This window comes from Aureobasidium subglaciale (genome assembly GCF_000721755.1).
Source record: "Aureobasidium subglaciale EXF-2481 unplaced genomic scaffold scaffold_51, whole genome shotgun sequence".
Taxonomy (NCBI): Eukaryota; Fungi; Ascomycota; class Dothideomycetes; order Dothideales; family Saccotheciaceae; genus Aureobasidium; species Aureobasidium subglaciale.
The window spans coordinates 1-22928 of NW_013566944.1; the positions used below are offsets into that span (position 1 = coordinate 1).

The window sequence follows — 22928 nt, forward strand, 5'->3', positions numbered from 1 at the left end:
GGGGGGGTTTCAGGGCGTAAGTGGTATAGGCAAGCATCGGGTGTAGAGGAGAAGGGTAAAGAAATGTAGAGGATTAGTAATACTACAACATCTGCGCTATATTTCTCCTACCAAGATTTTTGTTTTATATAAGCCATGTTGCGAATTGCGATGGTGATTAGATATTAGAGGTAAAAGGAACAGAAGAATTTAAAGACCTACTAGTCTTTCTTTCTATATCCAAGGTGTTTCTTAAGGAAAGATGTCATGAAATGTGTTTAGCAGTCGAGATCTAATATACAAGGCTATTTTCCAGAGTGGTGGTGTTTTTTCTTTGTGGGGGGGTTTATTTGCTCGTGATCAAAAGGGGGGTTTGATGTAAGCTGTTAGATTACGATTTTTTATTTTTTTCGAGTCGTGCTTATGGATGATTAGTGGGGACTGAGGCTCAAAGAGAGACATGTCGATGCTGTGTCCTTCAAGAATATACGGTTATAAGAGGAGTTGTATGTAAAAGTCTGCAGGTTCTTTGCTAGAAGATGGAAGACTGCATGTGTGAGCTAAGCTCTGCAAGCAGTCAGTTAGTATCCTTATTGAGAATGGGTGTAGGTGGCACGCTTTTGGTTTACTAGAAGTTTTTTTTTTAGATGATGCTATAAGTATCTTGTACCCTCCAAGTCTTTGATTTCCTGTTTCTTCAACACGAACGCCTTTGTGCGAGTCGATGTGGTTGGCGTCGCAGCTCTACAGTATAAAGAAAGCAGTGGCATGTGGGTCTTGTGCATTGAGGGAGGGAGGCAGAAAGCAAGAGAGGTCTGTGATACTTACGTCTCTACCACAGTCCCAGCCTCGGAAAGTGTCTGATGGAATGATGATCTAGTAAGCGGAGTAAGGAGACCATAGAGGCGGAAATAATCAGTGTCATGGACCTGTGCCCTCTGTTTCTCTACTTACTCTCCCTGGACTCGCATGGTGACATGCAGTGAAGTCACATTTAGCCATACTGGTGTGTGTGGTCCTCGGTTCTGAAGCCACCATGGCAGGTCATGGCCACTTTTTTGAGACCAGAGACGAATGTTCAGCAGTGTCATAGCCAATCTGATTCAGAAAATCTTCTCATCCTAGAAGTACTCATCATCTTGATAAATATGCGTAATCATCTTTATCACATACCGATCAGCGTCTCATGTCAGGGAAATCGGCGACTTAAACCTGCTACAAGCCATGCTCACAGTTTTTCGATTTCATACGTCTTTGTCAAAGTCACAGACCATGAGAACAAGCAAGGGCGTGTATTCTCCAAACCTTGATGTCCAGAATAGATCTTCATAACCGTGTGGTAGAGCCTAACAGGTTTGAAGATGTATGGCCGCAGCGTCCGGTTGTAGACTCTGACGTTCGAGTTCAGTGTTTTTCTGACAAGACAGAGAAGACCAGCAGGTTCATGACTTTTATCTCCCAAAACTCCCACTCTGTTAATCGTGATATAAAGCAGTGGTGCCAAGTATGCCAGCGTGGACGCGATCGGGGTTTGACATCATGAAGGTTCACTGACCTGATGACTTCTCTGGTTGGGCGATCAAGAGATAGTTACAAAGTGGCTCATGTACCAGCACTGGTTGTCGTCCCAGAAACCGCAATGGCGGTGTATGATGTTCCTTGACAGGAAAAGCTTCTGATCCAAAGACGCGAGTTTATATATACGTTTTGGACATTGTAACAGCTGTCACATGTACACGTGGCATAGGTGGTGACGAAGATGGTACAGGGTGTCATCATGTTCTTCGCATTTGTACCTTCGAAATACACCTGGAAGCACAAAAGTAAGATCCTTTATACGAGGTAAACGTACCAAACCATCCAGACATTCTCTTCCTCAGCGTCTCATTCTTACAGCACCAACCTCCCTCGCAGTCTCCACAATCATGCTCAACGCATCATTTTCCTTTGCCGTGAATTTGAACAATTTGTTACTCTTTAGAGTCGCCATTCCATGTCCTGCAATCCTCCACTCTGCTGGCTCGTTCGTTTCCTTAGTCTCGGAAAGATAGTTTTCCCAAATGCTGATGGCAGTGTCTTTTGGGTCTTCAAAGTTGTCGTCGAGGATCCAGCCGCTGAACCAGAGTGGTCGATTGGAGGTGGAGAGGTGCAGGAGTTGAGGGGAGGAGATTGTGTAGAGGGGGTGGATTGGGAGGTCGCGCTTTTCGTGAGAAGTGGTCACTCCGAGATCAGGTTCGTCACTGAGGTCGTTGGCCTTTCCTGTATCTTCTGCAGTCTCCTTCTCTAGAGTTGATTGTGAGGTGGGAGGTTGGTAGTCCTTGAGGACTTCTGCCTTACCGTCTACCAGCTTATAGTGAATCTGTTCGGACACGATGCCCATGTTGCCTGTAGCGCCTTCGTTGAACCAATAGTCTGTATCTCCGGCAAGCTCCCAACCAAGCCAGAAAGTCTCTTTATCTCCGTAGAACAATGAGAATACACCCTTGGAACCAGTCTTGGGGTTGTCATCACGGTCAGGACCGTTCATTCGGGCGACAGTCAGCATGGCAACAAAGTGACGCCACTTGTCCACAACAAGGACCCCGGAGTCCTGCTGCTCTCTGCTTTTTCCAGTCCAGTAGCGAGAAGTCTGAGCTTTCCTCGAGATAGGCTTGGGAAGCATGTCCTTGAGCCACTGCTTACGAGACGAAGGAGAGGTAATCCTGTCGCGGAAGAAGAGAGTACCAGTCTCGACATAGCCAGGATCCTCAAAGAGCACTTCGGGGTTGACAAAGAACAAGGCATCGGCATCCAGATAGATGACCTCCCGGAAACTAGACATGAGGAGAGCAAAAGGTTTGGATGCTGAGCCCTTGAGCTCCCAACCTTCATCAGAAACCATTTGGCTTAGATTGCGGGCAATAACACCTGGTACGGCTTCGAGCTTTGTTCTCCAGTCTTCGTTGAGTTCGTTCTCGAGATACATGATCTCGACGGGCAGACTGGACCCCAGCTTACGAATGACCTTGAGCGAAGTCAAAATGTAGGGTGCTTGCTTGTCGTTTCCAGAGAGCACAATTCCTCGACCGCCATTACGGAAGTGAGAGTGAAGGGCCATATGATCCCCAAAGTAAGGCGATGTGTAAGGGAATAACATGTGTGACAGTCGTCCCAGGAAAGCTCTGTATCTCTCGTAGGCTCTAACGATATCTCCACGCTCCAGCTGCGAGACCTCGGAGAGTTCTTTTTCAGGAGCGTTCTCTAGATATTGGATGACATCGTCCCGAACATAGGCCAATTTCGAGTTGTTGACAACGTGAAGGGTTTCCCAGGTGGCGAAGTACTTGTGGAAAGCCCTGATCTTGGTACCCAGTTCCTTGAGACGCTCTTGGCCACCGCCCTCGAGAGGCTGAAGCAACTTGCCAGCGTGGGTTTCGTCTGGCATGTTGTCGAGGATATCCTTTAGAGCCTCGCGAAGGGATTCTTTGTCGCCATTGCCGATCTTGTGAGCAGTAGGTACAGACTCTGTATCATCTGAGAGATCGACCACGGATGCTCTGTCGCTACCAGTCTCTGACACATAATCAGACCCTGCCTTCATGTCCGGCTCTTTTGTATCCGCCTGCGAGTCCTTCAGCTTTTCGTACTCTGCCTCATCATCTCCTTTAACACGGTTCACAGTATGCTCCATCTCTTTTCCGTTGTCCGTCTTGATGTCCTCTTGCTCATGCGTAGTCTCTGTCCACCTGCCGCTCTCCGTGTCACCATAGCCGCGTGGAGGTTCGTATTCGGCGACAGGCTTGGTTGCGTGGTCGCCGAAGTTGATCTTGTCTTGCACACTACTATGTGTCCATGTCGACGACTTGGGGTTGTGTGTTACAAGGATGTAGCATAGAACTATGGCGAGGGAGATTGAGAGTATGCGGACAATGTGGGTTCGTCGTCGCGGTTGATGGAAGGATGTGTACTTCGATGGCGAGCCTGGAGTTAATGGTGTTCTGTACCCCTTGGTAGGTGTGCCGCTCCGCGAAGACCGACTGCTGTACATGTTGGCGTTCAGAGAGTACGAACTAAAGGATGAGATATGGTTATGAAGAAGCAAGCACTGGTAGGACCGAGGCTTCAGGTCGGTCTAATGCTAAAAGAGCGCCAAAGTTTAGGATGTAGTGGATGGTATCGAGAAAATTGCAGGGGAACGCTCCTTTTCGCAGGACCACGCAGTTGATGCAGTAGCCACGAACGTTGCGATGCTGAGGATGAACCCGAGCTGATCGGTGTAGACATACTAGCCGTTGAGATTGAAATCCTGAAGGCTAGACTTTTACGACAGAGCGAGCATACTAAAGCCCCTGTTCCAACGGTCATGCCTATGTCAAGCTTCCCGGGGATCTAGCGTACGGTTGATGTCGGCTCGTTCGCGCCGATAAGGGGGAAGCTTCATGGTGCATACTAGCTGCGAAGCATGAGAGGTTCTTGTATCGATGGCGAACAAGACGAGGAATGCTACCTTTCATGGCGTTGAGTTGCTTTTCGTGTTGGAAGCACGCCTCGTATCATCCGCGCTGCACCATGTATTTGCCTATTGATCATTAAGATTAGACAAGGTGAATACGAGTAGGAAAAAGGATCGCGTGAACAGGCGTCGACGCTAGAAGCCGAGTAGAAAGCAAAACCACGACCCTCGCCAAGACAAGCACGACCTTGCTTGCTCCTCTAGTTACCACTTGCTTCCAAGAGACTATGCAGGAGGTATGACAATTTCTCACAACATAATCACGACAGTAACGGGAGACACATGGAATAGAAGCATTGGTTGATTTCAGGAAGAGAAGAATAGCAACATCGAGGCCCTCAGCCCATGTCACTTGCGGCCCAGCCCCTTTTCACAAAAGCCACTTCAGCTCACGCTTCTCGCAGCAACATGAGGAGGAAGAATAGGAACAAAGAGACGCATCGAGATGAGTGCCAGGAAGGCTTGGATGGTGTTGCGAACTCCAGCCCGAGGGGAAGTTTCGGTGGCCACGAAAAGTCAGGCGCTCTGTGTAGGTGAGGTGTTATATGCTTGTCGCGAGTCGAGTTAAACGACTGGACCTGCGCGATAGTCGTTGTAACTGGTGGCGCTGGTATGCTGGCTCAGATACGTTCAACGGAAGCAAGACGTCCAGGGAGGCTGCCTCCGGCAGTACCTGGTCCCCAGCTTGCTTGGCTTCCTTGACGACGTTGGGATTGCCTCGGATGATTGACAAGACTGCGCAGACTCGATACAGTGCTCAGTTCTGACTCCTCTCTGCGATCCGAAGAACCCAGCACGACAAGCGGTTCGACCTCGTTTACTTCCTCAATTGTCTCAAAGTCCTCGTCCGGGCTTGGAGCAAGGGTCGTCAAGTCCTGCTCCGGGCCTGGAACGAGGGTCGTCATGCTTGTCGGCACTGATGATATTTGGTGCTCGATTTGAATAGTCTGCTCCAGACCCTTCGAGATAACGAGTTGTCCTGGTGTCGTGGGTTGTACCGAGTCGGTGATGACGGCAGCACTATGGACTGTGATGGGAAGGAGGTCTTGCTTCAGACGCTTTGGATGTCTGGGGTGGTGCACAGCAACGTAACCCTCGGGCTGGAGAGGCTGTCCAGGGAAGTCTCCTTTCGACCAGCAATGACGACTTTTATATCTATAAAACTTTCCGTTCGGGTACTGAACAAAGATGTCGGCAGGTCCATGTCTCCAGTATCGATATCTCACTTCCTGATATAAAGGGTAGTAGAGCAAGCCAGGTCCTTCTGCAGCAGGCCCCTATGCTTGCTGGACAACTTGACCACGACCTCTTCGTACATCCTCTCTCATCTTGGCAGCCCGTTTGCCATCGGGGAAGCGTAGGATGATATACCAGGCATGGAGAACACCGGGTATCCAGCCGCAGATTGTGAGCACGATGTTGATGACAAAGTGGTGATCAATACCAGTCCGCTTCGCAACAGGCAGTGGTGGTAAGATTATGGCTAGGAGTGAAAGGATGAAGCCGCCCTGTAATCTGTCAGTAGGTTCCGATCGAGAATGACGGAATGTTGTCACATACGCAAAGACCCATGATGAAGAAGCCGCGGCGAGGGTCGAGGATGAGGAATGTTGATGACAGTGAAGTAGTTGGTTTGAAGGATGTAGAATGTTCAGATTAGATGGTTGCGATAGCGATTGATTGAAGGTCGATGATGGAGAAGAGATGAACGATCAGGCAGAGAACTTCAAGTTCTTATCATGTTCAATTGTGGAAAGTCTACCGTCTGGAAAGCACCTTCCCTCAGCTTCCGGTCTGTTGATGAACACGCAAGCTTATGACGATGCCAAGTGAACGTTTTTACCTTTTGCTTCCATGGTGTCTTTAGAAGAGCGAGCCTATAGATAGTATGTGGTACTCAAGTCGTGGCAGAAAAGTTTTCTTGCTGATGCTCAATACTGGATACGTCCTTGGATACGTTGTGAATACGGTCGGGAAAATTTGGCTAGCTAGGTCCAAATCCGCTCGCCGAGCGGCCGAGAGATGTCATCGACCAGTCTTCTCCGTACTCGGAGTACACAATAGCATCATGGGTGATCATGCACGTCTGGCTTGAACTCTGAGGGAGAATTATCGTTGCGACTTGAGCTCATCTACCAACTGTCGAAATTGCCAAATCCGCCAGATTTTGCCTTTTTCTTTGGCGGCTCAGGCTCATCCCACTCGCCAACGATTTCATCCTCTTCGACCGGCGCCGCAGAGTTAGTCTTCAAATACTTTCCGACACTCGCAGGTGCGGCATCCTCAGCTTTGCCATCACCTCTAATCCTCTTGCCAGTCCATGTGGTCTTGTCATCTTCCGTACCACCTTGACGTTGAATCTCTTCTTTCAGCTTTTGCGCGTCTTCGTTCTGAGCACGCTCTTTCTGGAACTCTTCGAAAGGATCTACAAATACAACGACGTCTTCGAGAATGCAATCATCGATGGGTCGGTTGCCTTCATCCGTCTTGACGGCTTCAAGTCGTGATAGTGTGTCAGTACCTCCGACCACTCTGCCGAAAATTGTGTGTTTCTTGTTCAAATGAGGCACCGCTCGGTAAGTGATGAAGAATTGTGATGAATTGGTGTCTTTGCCTTTGTTGGCCATGGAGAGGATTCCGCGTGAGTCGTGGACCAGAGAGTTCTCAGTCTCGTCCGCAAAATTCTTGCCCCAGATGGACTGACCACCTCGACCTGTTCCTGTTGGATCACCACCTTGAATCATGAAGTTGGGGATATTTCGGTGGAAGGGAATATTCTTATAGTAGCCTTTCTGTGCCAGGCGGACGAAGTTCCAGACAGCCTTGGGAGCAAGATCGGTATGTAGCTCAACGTTGACCTCGCCATGATTGGTCTGTAGGCGAGCATAACCTTTGTGCTTGACACGCTTGGGTTTCAACATATAGTCTTCGTCTGACAGCAAGGCGCGCTCGTTGCCAGTATGAACGGAAATACCAGTACTGGTGAAAGAGGCAGCAGCTTTACCTGTCGTGTACTGAGCAGCGTTGTATGGTACGGGTTTTGATGCGCCAGTAGCAGTGTTTGACTTCTTTGCCTCTGCCATGGCTCTCTGCAACGAGTTCCCTTGTGCACCATTCTGTCTCTCTGCTCTGGCTTTTGCGACTGCCTCTTTAGCCTTGAGAATCTTTGCAGCATTCCCAAGAGCACCTGTGTTGACACTGGCACTTCTCTCGGCTTCTTGCTCTGGTGTCAGAGTACTTGCGCCTTCCTGTATGTATTTGAACGAGCTCAAGTCTCTTGCCTCGATGTTTTGCGGATCCTGAAGAGTGATGATGTCCTTTCTGCTAAAGTCTTGATCGCTGACCAAATCCTTCCAATTCTTAGCCTTGATGTTCAGACGCTCGACAGTGTCCCAGGCAAAAACATTTCCCGAGTTCTTCAGGGCGACAATGTGGGTGTTGTCTGTAAAGACTTTGTATGTGACGGGGTCGACATATTCTGCGTCGTCATTCTTTGCGAAGTTGAGCTTGATCAAATCGGCAGACTTGAGAGCGGCGCCATCGACAGGATTTGTGCCGTGCTTCTTGAGCCATGGAAGGATGTTTGTGAGATCGAAGATGGTTCCGTTGTCAGTGCAGACAGGGTGCTCAAAGGGCTGTAGCGAAAGGGCGCAGAAGTTGTAAGGAAGTCGCTTGAAGGCGCCAGGCACGCTGCCCTTGTTCACGCCAGATCCAGCACTAGCGGAGAAAGCAGTGTCGGAAGCCCACTCGCTGTGAGTGATCTAAGTCGCGACATATTAGCTTGCGCCTCGACTAACTTGAGTGAAGGTGGACTTCGACATACGTACAGCTTATCTGTGCCTACATGTGGAGTTAGCACCGCACGAACCTATCGTATTACAGCAGGACATACCTTTGCCCATGATGAATGTTGATTTTGTTTCTGCCAAAGTCGAGTGCAACCAAAAGTCGCGACCATGACGACGGCCTGGGTGACTTGACGCTAGCCTGATTGGGATGTTTGCGCCCGACTCTCCGCCATCGACCTCCTTCCTGCTTTACTTCGTGTCTCGGCCTGCGTTGTACAATCTGCTGCAACTTGACGGACCTTCTACGAAAAATTGTTTGCTACCGGCAGACACCGAGTCACGGATTCCGCCATGCTTAGCGCAAGCTTCTGCTTGCTCGTGTTACTTGCCACCCACGACTACCTTCCACATCTCACCACTTATTCAACCGTGCAGTAACATCCCAAGTCATTCATTCCTCCGTCTTTCAAGATTCAGCATGTGCTCCTCCGCAAGACCACTTTCAACTTCATCCATACGCTCTAACGTCATGTTCACGTGGTTATGTCTGTCCTGTAGTTTTGTTGTGCGTTTCGCTACACGTGTAAGTTGCTGTATCTTGAACGTCCAGCTCGTGTTAGGTGCCTTATAACGCGCTCCGTCTCTCGATCGTAAGTTTCTTTTCTTCCTTCATTCTATCTAACATCAAGCTTTCCTCTGCAATGATGATAGCAAGATACATCCCGCCTTACCTTCGCAGCACATCCAACTCAAGTTCAACCAAGTTCGGAGCTACGCACTCAGCATCTAGCCTTGGACATCCCAATCCAAACACCATGCATATCTCTAGAGACAACAGCCATTGTGTCTCTTCTCCACGTAATCTCTGTAGTTTCGAACTTGAGACTCGGGCTTACACTCGCCATCTTGCTCGACTTGCAAAGGCTACACCACGAAGAGACACGCCTGTAGGAATGAGGCCCATGGTGGTATACCCTATGACGCCGTCCGCCCCTGTTATTCGTACCTCCGGTCATGCAAGACCTATGGTTCCCGTATCAGCCGATACACAACAGGCACATGGAAGACCGAGGCGCTTCTGGGAGTCTGGAACACCCTGCGGCCGTGAGCGTCGTATGGGAGATATGCTTCCACCCGTGTCTAATGTCAATCATGGCCTTAGACCTCAGGCTCCACCCTTCGTGCCTCGAGTTCCTCCTTCGGTGTCCCGAGTCCTTCGGCCCATCGACTCTCCTCAGAAATTCCGAAGCTTGTCTCATACACCTGCTCGCCGCTTTGAACCGGCTGCCAAAGCTCAAGCCCTGCTCTCACTTGCCGACATAGCCATGCTCTTCGGCCTGAAAGAGAAGAGAGTCAAACACACTCTCAACGCCTCATTAGGACAACCAGAAAAACTTAAGTTTGTATTGCTCAACAAAAGTGCGACGAGAAACTGGCGTCAGCACCAAATCATCTATGCCAAGACCAACCTTCATCTACTTCCTGGCTTTGACCTTCCATACCCCGATATGGAGGACGAGAAGCTAGAGCTCGAGTACGACTACGATAGTGACTACTCCATGACCGATCTTATCGACCTACGCAGCCGCGCAGTCTCGAGGGCTTCCATGAGAGTTGAAGTCTCTTCTGCCTCTTCTAACACATCCACTCCGCCACCCTCTGTAGGCTCAGACAAAAGCTCATCGATCGAGACCACAACAGAAGCTAATGACTTCCCTCCCATCGCCCTGTTTGCTGAAGTCAAATCTCTAGATCAGAAGCGCGCGTTCAGATTCCTTGGCACATACGAACTCGCAGAGGTTGAGTTCTTCGCTCCTGGCACTACCGACTTGATGGAGATGTTGAACGAGAGAGCTGGTAGCACGACTTGGAAGACAGGTCTCAGCGCTGAGTGGGCCAAGATCAAGTTGATCAAGTTGATCAAGAGCGGAAGTCTCTAGTTTGTTCAATACTGGCTGGAGTTGGTTTGCTACCTTTTTGGTTCATTGGCGGTGATGTATGATTATGCTGTTGGCTATGAATGTAAAGTCAAGATATGTCTTGGCGTTGATCATGCTTAGGTTATGCTCAATGAATGATCCTCAGCTCCATCCCTCTACAGATGATTCCATGACCACAGCAGGATGGTCACTTTTTGCATGACCTTTTCGCAGACTTGTCGCAGACCTGACATGTAAGCTTTATCACGTAGAAGTAGAAAATCACGAAACTGGGCTCAAAGAAGTTGTTCTCAAGGAAACAGTATATGAGCAAGCGTGACATGTGTTTTCGAGGATCTAACACATTCCCGCTGCTATCCATCTTGCCAAACTAGGTGCATTGTTCAGATTCCAGGTAAATGAGTCCCCGCTCCTGCATTGCACGGCCATTGCTGTATCGAACGAGAAAGTGGAGATCGGGTTCCGAGCTAGTCGTACGCCCAGCCAGATCTATCGAGTTGTAAGCGTTACGTCTTTAATGTAAGAAGCTCCAAAGGATATAGTTACCTGATGAAGGCTTCAGTGGCACATGTGGGTGCAAATTGTACAACGTATCCGCGCACGAGGACTACTTCGACGGCTGATGATCAGGTCTCTGGACATCACGCTTGGAGGATTCACGAGTTTCTCAACATCACACTGCGTTTGAATAATCAAGGAAATGATGAATAGTATCCATATCTGGGGCGACCATATACTTTCATCTCAGCATGTAACCTTCACAGCCCAATACAAGCGCTCAATATCATGAACCCTACAGCGCACCGCTCGTTTCCCACACTGACTGTCATGATGGAACCGATGTCGTGCTTCTTCTCATTCACAAAATCAATCTATGCAAAGACATGTACCCTCTCCCGCCTCTCAGAGTTCTCATCACGGTACTCGACAGTCAGATGAGCATGACACTCCGTGGCACTTTTATGCCAGTCGTCCCTGCCAGATGTCAGTTCTGGTACACGTACGGAGTCCGAGGAGGTATACTCACATGACCATAGCCCTACTAGCCCAACCAGGAGCTTGATGGCGTACCTTCCTGATGATCGTGGCCTTTGAGGCTGCTGAGAATTTGACGTGGTAGTTGAAGGTGACTTGGAGTGATCTAGCCATGGCCGAGGAATTTGTTGAGCAGATGGAGGGGATTACTGGTATTGCTTGTGTCTCTGATGGGAGAAGGGGAAGGGATGATTGGTATTGACTGAGTCTGTGATAGCTAAGTCGGGGTTTATATACTTAGTCTGTGAACCATGGACATAGCGTAACATACAAACCATTGCTGATTCGTCTTACATTTTGTGCACATATGTCTGATAACCTGAGATCTGATCAGAGTAGTAGACACAGAGAAGAGACATGATCATAATTCACTAGGTGTGAGACTCAATGGAATTTTCCTCAGAACCCATCTAAGCCACGCACAATAACATATCTGGTACTATTCTGAGTGACAAGTTTCATCAAGGATTTGAGCAAAGTGGCGTATGGGTTTGTTTCACCGGTTTTCGATCTTTTTGAGACTGTCTCACATGGATGATGGAATACACATCTTAGCTATGCCCGAACGTCGGCGAAGAAAAGGACATAGGCAAGTACATATGCGGCGGATTTGTATCTATCTCCATCAGCCAGGACGCGTCAACATCACGATCACCCGGGTTCCCGAATCATGCATTTGACAAAGACACCAGCCTGATAGTTCATACATGCAGTGTAGGTCGTCCAAGAGAAAGTGAATAGTCTTGTTGCACCACGGACCTGCGTAAGTCCTCCTCAACCACATTCTTCCCAATTTCCCGAATCTCGTGGGGAAGTCAAGTTAATGTCCGGGTATCTTCTTCCAAATCCATCCAGACTGCCACTTAAGAAGCCTCCAAGGGTAGACATGAAATCTTTTCGCAACTCTCTTTGTGCCGTTTACGTAGTCAACAGTTATATGGATACGAGAGTCCGAAAAGCTCTTGTGCCATCCACACCTGCGAGAATGTCAGTAATCCAATCATTGATCAAGGCATGGTCTAGAGAACACAAGCACACTTACACAATCACAGCCTCTAAAGCCCACTTTGGAGCCTCCTTGCGAACTCCCTGCATGATCTTGGGACGTTGAAGACGTCTTCTCCTGGTGTACATGTGAGCGGGGTCAAATCTGACTTTGAGAGTGTTAGTCATGCTTGCTGGAAGGGAGATTGATTACTTTGACGGATTCTGCTCACTACAATGCTGCTGACTACTTCGTATATATATGCAACCAGAAAGTCTGGAGGTGGCTCTCGAGTACAGGGATCTAGCGTTAGGTGTTAGATTCAAGGATCAGAACAGTAGTGACTCTGAGATGTTCCAGTAGCCTGTGTCTATTGTGAGATGTCTTTGACTGAACAAAGAAGACGTGATAATTCTCAGACAGAGATTTGGCAAAGGTTTCGACCCGTATATTAGATGGTAGGGGTATGAAAACTGCACTAATGCACAGTCTTTTCTGTCTGTTATAATGGTCGAGGAGAAAGTACTTGGAAATCGAACACTCAACAGGTCCAAGTATTAGAGGATATTACTTGTGCTCCGTTACTTCGAGTTACATCTTCCATGTATGTTATAGTCGCGCCAATGCGCAGTCTTGTTTGATGTTCGCGATGTCGGACGAAAGGATGCTTTAGAAATCGATCTAGCCTTGCAGATACTCTGTTATCTTCACCCTCAATGTCTGTATGTATGGTGACTGCGCTAATGCACAGTTCTTTTCTCCTTAGCAATGTTGGAGGTAAAGAGTACCTGTGAGATAGTTCAGCTTTCTGATGACCTTCAAGAAAACTCCGATGTTCATGTCTGTGCCGTTCGTGTATAAGATGGCTGTGGATATGCACGGTGCTTTTTGCTGTTTGCAATGTTCGAGGATAGAGTGCGCTAGAGCTGTGCAATGTCAGGGATACTCTGTTGTCTTCATCTACACTGCTAGTGGATATATGAAAACCGCGGTAATGCACCGTTCTTTCTAATTTCCGCGATGCTTGTGGGGAGAGGGCCTGAGAAGTGATCCCCTTGAGGGAGTCTTTGGCTGGTTTGAAGAACGTGTGGAGACCTTACAGCTTGATTTCCATTCCCGACATGAGTATCATGCGCTATCCGTAGTTGCATCTTGGCCTTGTATGATCGTGTAGCGAGCCCAGAGACGAAGCGGCGGAGTAATGGCCTGACTCATGAAGCAGGTCCACATAAAGTTATTTTCTAGTTGCAAGACGTAAAAGTTGAGTAGTGTTATGACCAGCGTGATCTGCAGTGAGGAAAGCTCTTCGTTTCAATCTGCGAATTTTTGCCTACATACAAGTCTTCCCCAGGTGTACCGTCGGTGTGCAGGAATGACAACTCATTGTTCAAGGATTCTGCTCTCGAGTAGAGATAGTCGAAACATGCATGCATCGTGCGATATTCTCAAGTGTAGACAACTTCCTCAGACGTGCGAGAAATGGGGATGACCTTCATGAGGACATGCATGGTATATATGCTTGTTGCTACGCCTGCCGCGGAGACGGATATGACGGCCGGGAATTTGACGTCAATTTGAATCCTACAGATACGAAGCAGGCTTCGGTGCAGCTGCTGTCGCTGTCGGAAGTATGTGAATTACGAGAAGTATCTCTTTTGGCATACTCAGGCACTCAGCATTTTCGTGACGAAAGTCTGAAGGCGACTTAGAGCGCAGGACGACAAGAATTGATGTCGACGCTTCACTTGTGATGCACTGCCGGACTTTCCTCTTCAATATTCTGGACTTCGGACTGAAGGAATCTGTACCGCAGCACCAGGTTCAGCATAGCACAAGTGATGATAGTGGAGAATGCGAGTCCTATCATAGGTTCGAATGGCCATTGAGTGATTATCTTGACGAGAGCACATGCTACCATAAGTGCATCCAGCAGCGCAAAACCGGTCATATGGTGAAAATGTATATCGAAGGCATAAGTCGGAGATCACCAACAATCGTTCCGCAAGACTTTTGAAGGTCTGATAAGAATCTCCAGGATGGAAAGCATAATTGACAACATCAGAAAGTGTCGATCAGCGTAGAAAGAAGGAAAAAAAAGGAAAAAGGAAATAAAGATTGGACGGTTTGAGTGGGGTCTTGGCACGGCAGACGGATCGTCATGATCGAGTTGACTCATGGGGAATTTTGCGGAATTTGATATCACATCAGCAAACTCCATACAGTCATCTTTCTAGCGCACCGAGCTATTCGCGACTGGAACTATTTACTGGGCGATCGCTATCACTGCAACATTATCCTTCAGGAAACGCGACATAATTTGCACGTCGGAAGATTCAACAGCTACAGCAAACAAAATATTCACGCGCGACGAGAGACATCCACCGGAAACACAAAAGGACCATGTCGTCGACGGCAGGGGACGCGGACAAGGTCGCGAATGCGCCAGTACAGAACGGAGGCGCAGACAAAGCAGCAGGCGCACCCAAGAAGGAGAAGGCAGCAAAGCCCGAGGCTGGCAAGAAGGATGAAGCAGCAACAGAGGCGGACAACAAGAAGATCTCTGGCGCAGAGCTGAAGAAGCAAAAGCAAGCAGAGAAGGCAGCACGACGTGAGAAGGAAAAGTCGGAGCGTATGGCTCAGCTCGGTCAGACAGCGACACCGCAGACAGCAGCAAAGGGCGCAAAGGGAGGTGATGCAAAGAAAGGAGGAGAGGCAGCACAAAAGGGCGGTCCCACTCAAGGTCAGGCACACCACAAGAAGGGCCAGTCCCAAGGCGGAAACCTTCCCATGCGCGGCAAACCTGGACCCGGAGGAGTCATCCCAATGACTCAACAGCAACAGCCGCAGCGCAAGACAAAAGAGGTCGGTCTGTTTGGCCATCTGTACACTTCGGCTCCCAAGCGAAACACCATGGAAGGCGTCAGCAAGGAAGTTCATCCTGCCGTTCTGGCATTGGGCCTGCAGATGAGTTCATTCACTGTCTGCGGCAGCAATGCACGATGTGTTGCCATGCTACTCGCCTTCAAGAAGGTGTGTGATGACTATCCGACCTCTTACGTCCCCACTGCTGACATGTGCCATAGGCCATCCTCGACTATCAAACACCACACAACACCTCTCTCGCCCGCCATCTCACATCGCACTACCTCTCACCTCAGATCGATTACCTCAAGTCACACCGCCCCATCTCCGTCTCCATGGGCAATGCAATCCGCTGGTTGAAGGATCTGATTATCAAGATTGACCCAGATACACCTGAGGCTACAGCAAAGGAAGACATCTGCACCGCCATTGACACCTTTATTCGTGAACGCATCACCGTTGCCGACACCGCCATTGCCGCAACTGCACATGCAAAAATCCGCAACAACACCACCATCGTCACATATGCAAAGTCATCCATCGTCGAGAAGACGCTACTTCACGCATGGGAATCCGGCACTCGCTTCAAGGTCGTCGTCGTGGACTCGCGTCCTCTGTTCGAGGGTAGAAATCTTGTTCGCAGATTGGCCAACGCTGGCATTCCCGTCACATATCTCATGGCTGCCGCTGCTCCCCACGCTCTCAAGGATGCCGATCTGGTGCTGTTAGGTGCTCACGCTATGATGGCCAACGGTCGTCTGTACTCTCGTGTCGGAACTGCCTCAGTCGCCATGCTGGCCCACTTCCGCGACATCCCTGTCATTGTGCTGTGTGAAAGCATCAAGTTCACTGATCGTGTCGCATTAGACAGTATTGTGCTCAACGAAGTCGCGCCTGCTGAACAATTGGTTCCGAGCTCGAAGTCCACTCCTGCTCCTGCAGCTGCTGAGGCAAAGAAAGACGACAAGGACGATGTTTCACAAGCCAAGCTGGAAAACTGGCGCGATATGCCCAATCTGCAGCTCCTGAACATCCTTTACGATGTCACACCGGCCGAGTACGTCAACATGGTTATTACAGAATATGGATCACTGCCGCCTAGCTCCGTGCCAGTCGTACATCGCATCAGTACCGAAAGAGATGTTCGTCTGTAGAGCGATTTGAGCTCCAGACATATCAGAAGATAGCGACATGAAGAAATGAAAAAGCATCAATTATCATCAAAACAATCTGACACTCGAAATCATGCGATGGAATCTGATTGGATCGATCTTTTTCACTGTCATTCGTTGACGACATTGTGGTTAGACGCTTCCTAAAAGGGAAAGGTGAAATTTGGGAGAACAATACTAAGCTTCAAGCCCGCCAGATACTCAGCAACTGCCGCCTCCGCACCTCACGAATTCCGTTTGCAGAATGAGCAGACCAAGCTGAGCCGTTCTCAAAGTGTGTATTGGCAAGACGTTCCTTGGTGGTAGCTGAGGCTTTGTGGCGATCACATGCCCGGCAGGGGGCACATTCTAACGACGTCGTTTTCGCGGCAGACCTTATCCATCGGTTGCATGATCTTCTGACAATAGCGCTCACGACACACAATGATATCTGTCATTTGACTGTGAGCTGTGTCTGTGATCGTTCACAATGCCATCTCGCAGTCAACTGCCGATCTAGCTTCCATGTCTTTGTGCATACACAACAGTATCAAGACCAGCATCACAATGCCTACTCGGTAGAGATTGATAGAAAGCAATCTCCCAATGCCTCTTTCCTCTCTTCTCTTCTTTGACCTCCTCTACCTCTTCTTTATCTCTCAAACAAATCACACGGACCAAGTCATCGAAGATCAAGCCAACGCTTTTCGCCTCTGCCAACATCACCCGAGTCGACAACATCAAAGCAACCCCCCTCATTGTCTCACCTCCTTATATAACCACCCACAACCCACAACCTCGTCCCATTCACTTCATCAAGTACAAACAAACTTACACACTCATTAGTAAGCTTCCCAGACCACACCCACCACAAACCCACATTTACTTACGAGCCCACCCAGCTTTCCAAAGTACCAAACCACACACACACTCACACTACACAACAAACAATGGCTGCACTCGAATTCTCAATCTCCGGCGCCCCAGTCAACAACGCCACCATGGTCCGCGGCTACCGCGACAAAATGTGCGTCCTCCAAGGAAAAGGCCAACTCTACGTTTCTTCCTGCACTTTGCAGACTAAAGGTAGAGGACAGCTGTATGTCTCTTCCTGCGATTTGCAGGCAAAGGGAAGGGGTCAGTTGTATGTTTCCTCCTGCTCTCTTCAACGCTGTTAAAACACGACGGTGATTTTGAAAACCAGAGAGGAGGAGGCGAAAAGGCGGTGCTAGCGTTGCCTTTTTGCTGACGGAGAGGCTCTTTCTTTTTTGGCGTGCATGGCCTTTTTCAAAATCCGTTTTTACTTTGCTCTCGCAAATCTCGAGGGGGGATCGTTGCTGCAATTATTTGTAGCTGTTGGCGATGGTTTCTTGCTCTTGGGGTTGTCTTTTCTCAAATCCATTTCTTGCATTTTGTGCAACACATTTCACTTCTTCTCTTCTCTCGTGACTCGATTTGTTTTGATCGTTTCCATTTGTGCCATCTAATTCATCGCACGCCCAACTGTGTAGGTTATCAAAACTAGAGTTTTGAGTAAAACACTCATCTCGCAGATATCATGGTAGTGAATCATAACACGCACGAACTCTTTTTCCATCTTTATCCCATCGATCCAAAAGCGTAACAGTCAGTCTCTGAACCTCACCGTCAGGCCCCCCTCTTCCCTGGCACAACCCTTGCATTCCAGTCCAAAAATCTCTCCCGGACTGCCCTGCCATCTCCAGATGCATGTCCTCTATGCGCACCCAAGCGAAAAATTGTGTGTCCTTGATGTCATCATGTATACGACTGAGTGTCAGACAAAGAGGTACGATCCAGCATCCCCAATCTCCTGGCATTGTCATCAACCACTCCGGACCAATTTTGGAGTATGCTGTATACGCGCCGATCAGTTGTGCGATATTTGAAATTGTTGACGCAACGGCAAAGAAATCCGAAAATGTCGAGTTATAGCCCCTAAAATACGCGAAAGGCTTTAAGTCATCCCATCGCCAATGTATATCGCACAGATGAATTGGATAACGAGCAATAAACGCAAGGATCTGACGAGAAATGGTGATAAAAAGACTTGTCGTCACGAGACCTAGTCTTGCTTGGTGTACGGTTTTTGCGATCGTGTCATTGGTGAAATAGTCCCAGTTTATGAGAATGTAGAGAATTGAGCCGAAAAGTGTACAAACGAGTAGTATGTCCAAGGGACCGTTGGCAAGTTGGAGAGGCCAGAGGGTACGAGGCATCTCGGTGTGCTGACTATGTAGTGGGCGATAGATGTGAGAAGTAGACTAGATTGCGGACCGCGCACAAAGTGTAGGATTTGATCTATGCAGACGATGAAATTGTTCTTTCGATTGTCATTAGTATCACTTTAAGGGCTGATGAGATGGCGGATGAAATTGTCTCTCAAGTCGTGTGCATGACATGTGAGTTTTGCATCCTTCGACATACCGTGCCGCCTTCCGGGCGGTGTCTGAGTCAGTCACTACGTTAATTTTGGAAGACATTATTGAGCACAGATTGTCCTTGCGATCAACTTCGACCAGGCTATGTCTATCGTGTCCCTTGCGCGATGGACTACCCTTACGAGCTGCTGCAGAGTGCAAGATGTATAATCGCTAGCTTGTATACCGAAAGCCCGACGATGTCTGCTTGCCGTATGGAGAAACTTCGGGTCATCATAGAACCTCATCGTCCAGCAGAGGGTTACCTTGTATTGCATCTTGAAACTACCTACTTGTCCTTGATTCAAATTCCACAACTTTTGATTGATTCCTTTACATGGAGTATCAAAATCATATTCTCGAAAATGCGGATAGATATGCGAGGTCATCAGGTTATTGAGGATTCCAGTATGTCTCAATCAGTTGTAATTCACAAAAAATGGCCTCTCGGATGGCGACCATGTCCCCATGAACGTAAGGCTTGCTAGGATGATCGAAAACTCATTGTAAAGCTCGTGCAAGAAATTTCCTCCACTCGGATCTATAGAACCGCCATCCTCTCACAATTTCCTCGAACCCAAAGTGCTCGACAAGATTGATGCATGCCTTTGTGTAAAAGGATAAAACATCATTATCTTAGCCACGAATCGTCAAAATTTAGTTATAGGGTGGCGGAGTATAGATACTAATGCATCGTCGCCATCCGGGTCGATAGCGCATAGCTTCCCTCCTTGTGCAATGGTATGCTTGGTACGTGTCATTTGCGTTCAATCATAAGTCTCACCATTGAATCGATGGAAGGAAGAAAACCTTTAGTTCATCGACCCGTTGCGCGATCGTGGGTGTCGACGGAGTCTCCGGGTACACTACATTACGAAGACAGATTCCGCACCTTAGGATGGATCTTGCAGTGACCTTCCTCGAGAGAAGACTAAAAGACGTAGTCGGGGCCACTTCATAGTAGGCTTGCCAGAGAGGATGTGAGCTATATAGTATTCTGGACAAATGCAAGGGGCGATCTAAGGGGTCTTTTGCTTTAGGGACGATGGATTTTCTGTTCATACAGTTGCAAGAAGAAACAGATGAGTCTTGGCTTCAGACCTCGTTGAAAACATGAGTATATCTCTGACATGTTACGTGCACATCAGCTTGAGTCAGGAGTGCAACACCGCTAGTTCCAGATAGAGAGGTTGAGCAGTATATCATGCGGTGACCATATCTGCGAAGAGGCCAATACTGCAGATGGATTAGTAGAGCCAGCAGCCGCTATCTCATTACCAACACCATCCTCACCAATAACCGCGCACTCAGCTTTGAGGAAAAAGGAAGATCCTCCAGGTCAAAGTTTTGCGATTGAATGTATACCTCTGCTTTTGTAAACATTAGATCATGGACGAGTAGACGAATACATCAACAAGCTAGCGATAACAGTGTATACGCAAAGAGCAATTCTGCTCTCTCAACAACCATGATGTAAGGCTAGCAGGAAGGGAGCCAGGTTCATGACTCTGCTGTCCTCGGGGATCCCCCATCACGTCGTCGAGTGAGAAGCGAAGATCAGCGATGGCCTGGGTCTTGTAATGGGTATATCGCATGCCTGACAAAGGTTTACTGACCTGATGCCCTACACATGAACAGGAGTGGCTTCTCGCAGTCCGTATGACCAAGTGCTTCTGATAGATGATTGGTGATAGTTGGGAACAATATTCCAGTTTAGGCCGACGCCTAAGATCGTTTTGAAGACTGAAAAGATTGTGTTTTTATATCGACGGTCACAGGCATAGCTGCAAAGAATGGTCCCTGCCATCTCTCAGACTAGCGGTCAGGCGAGATCGGCTCCAAACGAGACGAGGCTCATAGTTATCGAAATCAAAGTGCACTTGTCAAGCACGGGGTGGATCAGAAAGAAAGAATAATGATGAACCAAATGACTTTTGCGATTTTAACGACTAGAAGGAAGACTGCAGGAGAGGGTGGTGAGAGTTGGGGTACTTTGAGAAGAGCGTTGGTTGAAAGATTTCGTGCCATCTTGCGTGGTAAAGGTGTGTATGTCAAAAAAGAAAGAACGAGAAAGAAGACCCCGGCAGAGACATTACAAAACAAGCATTTTTTTCCCTTCCCTTCTCAAAACTCCGAGTGCGATTGTTGGTGATTGTTGGTGGATAGTGCCAGGATCGATCTTTTTGGGGATGTGTTGGACAGGTCTTCGTTACTTTCGTTTGTCAGGCTTCTTACGAGGCCATGGCGCGGTTGCCTCCTCTACGGTTGAAGTTCTTAGTCTTGGCCGAGACGGTGGACCAGCCGTCGTCCTCCATGGTTTCGGCTGTTGTCTGGGGCTCCTCGGTCTTTCTCCAAGAGTCGCCGCCCTTGGCCGGCACCTCGCGTGTGATTTGTTGAGGCTTGACTTCCTTGTCGTCAACGATGGTGCCCTCGGCATCGGCATCAACAGCCTCCTTGTCGTTCTCCTCACCCTCTTCGCGGCGCAGGATCTCGTACTGCTTATCCTCGCCCTCCTTCTTCTCAGCCTGCTCAGCCTTGGTAGCGGCCTCCTTGGCGCGCTTCTCATCGCGAGCCTTGTCGTCTGCCTCCTTCTTCTCACGAATCGCGAGCTTGCGCTTCTCCTCAATCTCCTGCTCTCTTGCGGAAGTGTCGATGGGACGGGCAGCACCGAATGGCGAAGCCTTGGATGATGCGGCGGCGCTGTCCTCGGAAGGCTTCTCTGAAACGGTACGCTTTGCAAGGTTGAGTCTGGGTCTCTGTGCAGGTGCAATGGGCGAGGTGGGAGTGCTGGCATCGGGGGTCTCGGCGGGCGAGTCAGGCTTCATCTTTGATCTCCACTTGTCATCCATGTCTGCGGCGGTGGGCTGTCTCTCGGGTCTCTCAGGTCTAGGGGGTCTCTCGCCCGAGCCGGAAGCACGGTCGGCAGCGCCCTCACCCCATTGGGGAGCGGCTCTGGGCTCTCTGGGCTCTCTGTTGAAGTTTGATTCTCTGCGCTCGCCCTGCTGGGGTCTGGGCTCGGAGGCAAGAGGACCCTTTCTCTCCCAGTTGCCAAAGTCGCGGGGCCTGGCATCGACGCCCTCGGGGGGACCTTGTCTGAAACTACCAGCTCTGTCACCCATTCCGCGGCGCATACCACCGTCACGCTGTCCAGGGAGGTCGGGAAGAGGGCCCTTGCGGGTCCAGTCGTTGAGTTCGCGCTGGGGTTCACGGTCCTTGGCTGGACATTTTTGTGAGTACAGATGACGTGAAAGTAGCGTTTGTCAAGACTTACGAGGGTCAGCAACGCTGATGCGGATGTTTCTGCCCTGGAACTGAGTCTCGCTAAGGGTGAGAGCCTTCTTCAAGCCGTCAACAGTGCCGAACTCGACGTAACCGAAACCCTTGGGTCTGCGGTCCATCTTGTCCTCAACAATGCGGACGCTGGTGACCTCACATCCGTCGAGGAAGTCGCGGACATCAGCCTCGGTGACCTCGAAAGAAAGGTTACCAAGGTGAGCGGTGTATGGGGGCTTGTCGGGCATGGGAAGCTGCTCACGGACAGCGTAACCAGCGGTGCGGTCTGCAGGCGGAGTGTGAGTCGGTGTGTCTCGTTGTAGATGTGCGTCCTTTCTTACCGCGGAAACCACCAGCAGCGGCATCATCGCCAGCGGGAGCAGCGGAGCGGGAAGAAGCACCCCAGCCACCACCGGAAGAAGTGTTGGTGCGGGAAGATTGGTAGGGAGTGGCTAATCAGCGTGTTAGGTCGTCGGTCTTTCGCATCTTGTCAGGCGTGTTCCGGGTAGGACGTACTGGCTGCTCCGTGTTAGCCAAGTCCGTCTCTGTCGCATGCGCATACTTCACATACCAGGAAGAGGGGCAGTCTCCATCTCGTCGGCCCATGATCCGAGCGCTATAAAATTTCAGCCATGCATGTCCTTGCGATTCGGAGAACAGGTCGTTGGGCGCATACACTGGTCGTTCAAGAAGTCGCCGAGCGACAACTTCTGCTGCTGTGATTTCTTAGGTGCTGTATGTCGTCCATGTCAGCGCCTCATGGACTTTTTTTGCCTGTCGCCGCAAGCCGCAGCGCGCACTTGTCATGCGCCTGAGGGTGTCTTGGCCGTATATGACTGACCCATGATTGCGAGGTTTGAAGGAACGCGCTATAAGAATTGCGCGAAATTTTCTGGGTTTTGTGTTTGAAGTAATGAATCGCAGTTGCTGCGTATTGCTATCCAGTGCGAGCGGAATATCCAAACCCATTTCGCTGATCAACGCT

The 22928-nt window shown here is 49.3% G+C and overlaps 11 protein-coding genes across 11 annotated transcripts; 3 read left to right on the forward strand and 8 right to left on the reverse strand.

The window, feature by feature from the left end:
- Positions 1–1855: 1855 nt before the first annotated feature.
- On the reverse strand, positions 1856–3559 carry AUEXF2481DRAFT_71803 (glycosyltransferase family 71 protein; the record flags this gene model as incomplete). The annotated part of the gene is made up of 2 exons (XM_013483212.1): positions 1856–2254; positions 2351–3559. 2 exons carry the CDS (start codon positions 3557–3559, stop codon positions 1856–1858), a joined length of 1608 nt encoding a protein of 535 aa, XP_013338666.1.
- Positions 3560–5811: 2252 nt separating this feature from the next.
- On the reverse strand, positions 5812–5970 carry AUEXF2481DRAFT_59920 (uncharacterized protein; the record flags this gene model as incomplete). The annotated part of the gene is made up of 1 exon (XM_013483213.1): positions 5812–5970. A coding segment is annotated over one exon (159 nt), but the record flags the coding sequence as incomplete, so codon positions are not given.
- A 633-nt stretch (positions 5971–6603) lies between these two features.
- On the reverse strand, positions 6604–8373 carry AUEXF2481DRAFT_9654 (uncharacterized protein; the record flags this gene model as incomplete). The annotated part of the gene is made up of 3 exons (XM_013483214.1): positions 6604–8232; positions 8295–8311; positions 8364–8373. The coding sequence occupies 3 exons, from the start codon at positions 8371–8373 to the stop codon at positions 6604–6606; spliced, it is 1656 nt and encodes a 551-aa protein (XP_013338668.1).
- A 685-nt stretch (positions 8374–9058) lies between these two features.
- Positions 9059–10269, forward strand: AUEXF2481DRAFT_45330 (uncharacterized protein). Its single transcript, XM_013483215.1, has one exon. It carries the CDS (start codon positions 9075–9077, stop codon positions 10197–10199), a length of 1125 nt encoding a protein of 374 aa, XP_013338669.1. The 5' UTR covers positions 9059–9074; the 3' UTR covers positions 10200–10269.
- Positions 10270–10919: 650 nt separating this feature from the next.
- On the reverse strand, positions 10920–11415 carry AUEXF2481DRAFT_45331 (uncharacterized protein). The gene is made up of 2 exons (XM_013483216.1): positions 11227–11415; positions 10920–11174 (listed from the first exon to the last, which is right to left on the reverse strand). The coding sequence occupies exons 1-2, from the start codon at positions 11346–11348 to the stop codon at positions 11072–11074; spliced, it is 225 nt and encodes a 74-aa protein (XP_013338670.1). The 5' UTR covers positions 11349–11415; the 3' UTR covers positions 10920–11071.
- Positions 11416–12054: 639 nt separating this feature from the next.
- AUEXF2481DRAFT_9657 (uncharacterized protein) lies at positions 12055–12407 on the reverse strand (the record flags this gene model as incomplete). Its single annotated transcript, XM_013483217.1, has 2 exons — positions 12055–12211; positions 12277–12407. The coding sequence occupies 2 exons, from the start codon at positions 12405–12407 to the stop codon at positions 12055–12057; spliced, it is 288 nt and encodes a 95-aa protein (XP_013338671.1).
- Positions 12408–14619: 2212 nt separating this feature from the next.
- Positions 14620–16235, forward strand: AUEXF2481DRAFT_71802 (uncharacterized protein; the record flags this gene model as incomplete). Its single annotated transcript, XM_013483218.1, has 2 exons — positions 14620–15249; positions 15303–16235. 2 exons carry the CDS (start codon positions 14620–14622, stop codon positions 16233–16235), a joined length of 1563 nt encoding a protein of 520 aa, XP_013338672.1.
- A 253-nt stretch (positions 16236–16488) lies between these two features.
- Positions 16489–17606, forward strand: AUEXF2481DRAFT_606856 (uncharacterized protein). The gene is made up of 3 exons (XM_013483219.1): positions 16489–16527; positions 16626–17077; positions 17135–17606. The coding sequence occupies exons 2-3, from the start codon at positions 16839–16841 to the stop codon at positions 17421–17423; spliced, it is 528 nt and encodes a 175-aa protein (XP_013338673.1). The 5' UTR covers positions 16489–16527; positions 16626–16838; the 3' UTR covers positions 17424–17606.
- Positions 17600–18685, reverse strand: AUEXF2481DRAFT_606827 (uncharacterized protein). The gene is made up of 2 exons (XM_013483220.1): positions 18678–18685; positions 17600–18573 (listed from the first exon to the last, which is right to left on the reverse strand). The coding sequence occupies exon 2, from the start codon at positions 18467–18469 to the stop codon at positions 17789–17791; it is 681 nt and encodes a 226-aa protein (XP_013338674.1). The 5' UTR covers positions 18470–18573; positions 18678–18685; the 3' UTR covers positions 17600–17788.
- A 1497-nt stretch (positions 18686–20182) lies between these two features.
- Positions 20183–20563, reverse strand: AUEXF2481DRAFT_45336 (uncharacterized protein). Its single transcript, XM_013483221.1, has one exon. The coding sequence runs from the start codon at positions 20475–20477 to the stop codon at positions 20295–20297; it is 183 nt and encodes a 60-aa protein (XP_013338675.1). The 5' UTR covers positions 20478–20563; the 3' UTR covers positions 20183–20294.
- Positions 20564–20586: 23 nt separating this feature from the next.
- Positions 20587–22887, reverse strand: AUEXF2481DRAFT_45337 (uncharacterized protein). The gene is given in 7 exon segments (XM_013483222.1): positions 20587–21887; positions 21942–22229; positions 22285–22395; positions 22497–22499; positions 22515–22559; positions 22620–22676; positions 22785–22887. 7 exon segments carry the CDS (start codon positions 22786–22788, stop codon positions 20902–20904), a joined length of 1494 nt encoding a protein of 497 aa, XP_013338676.1. The 5' UTR covers positions 22789–22887; the 3' UTR covers positions 20587–20901.
- Positions 22888–22928: the final 41 nt, after the last annotated feature.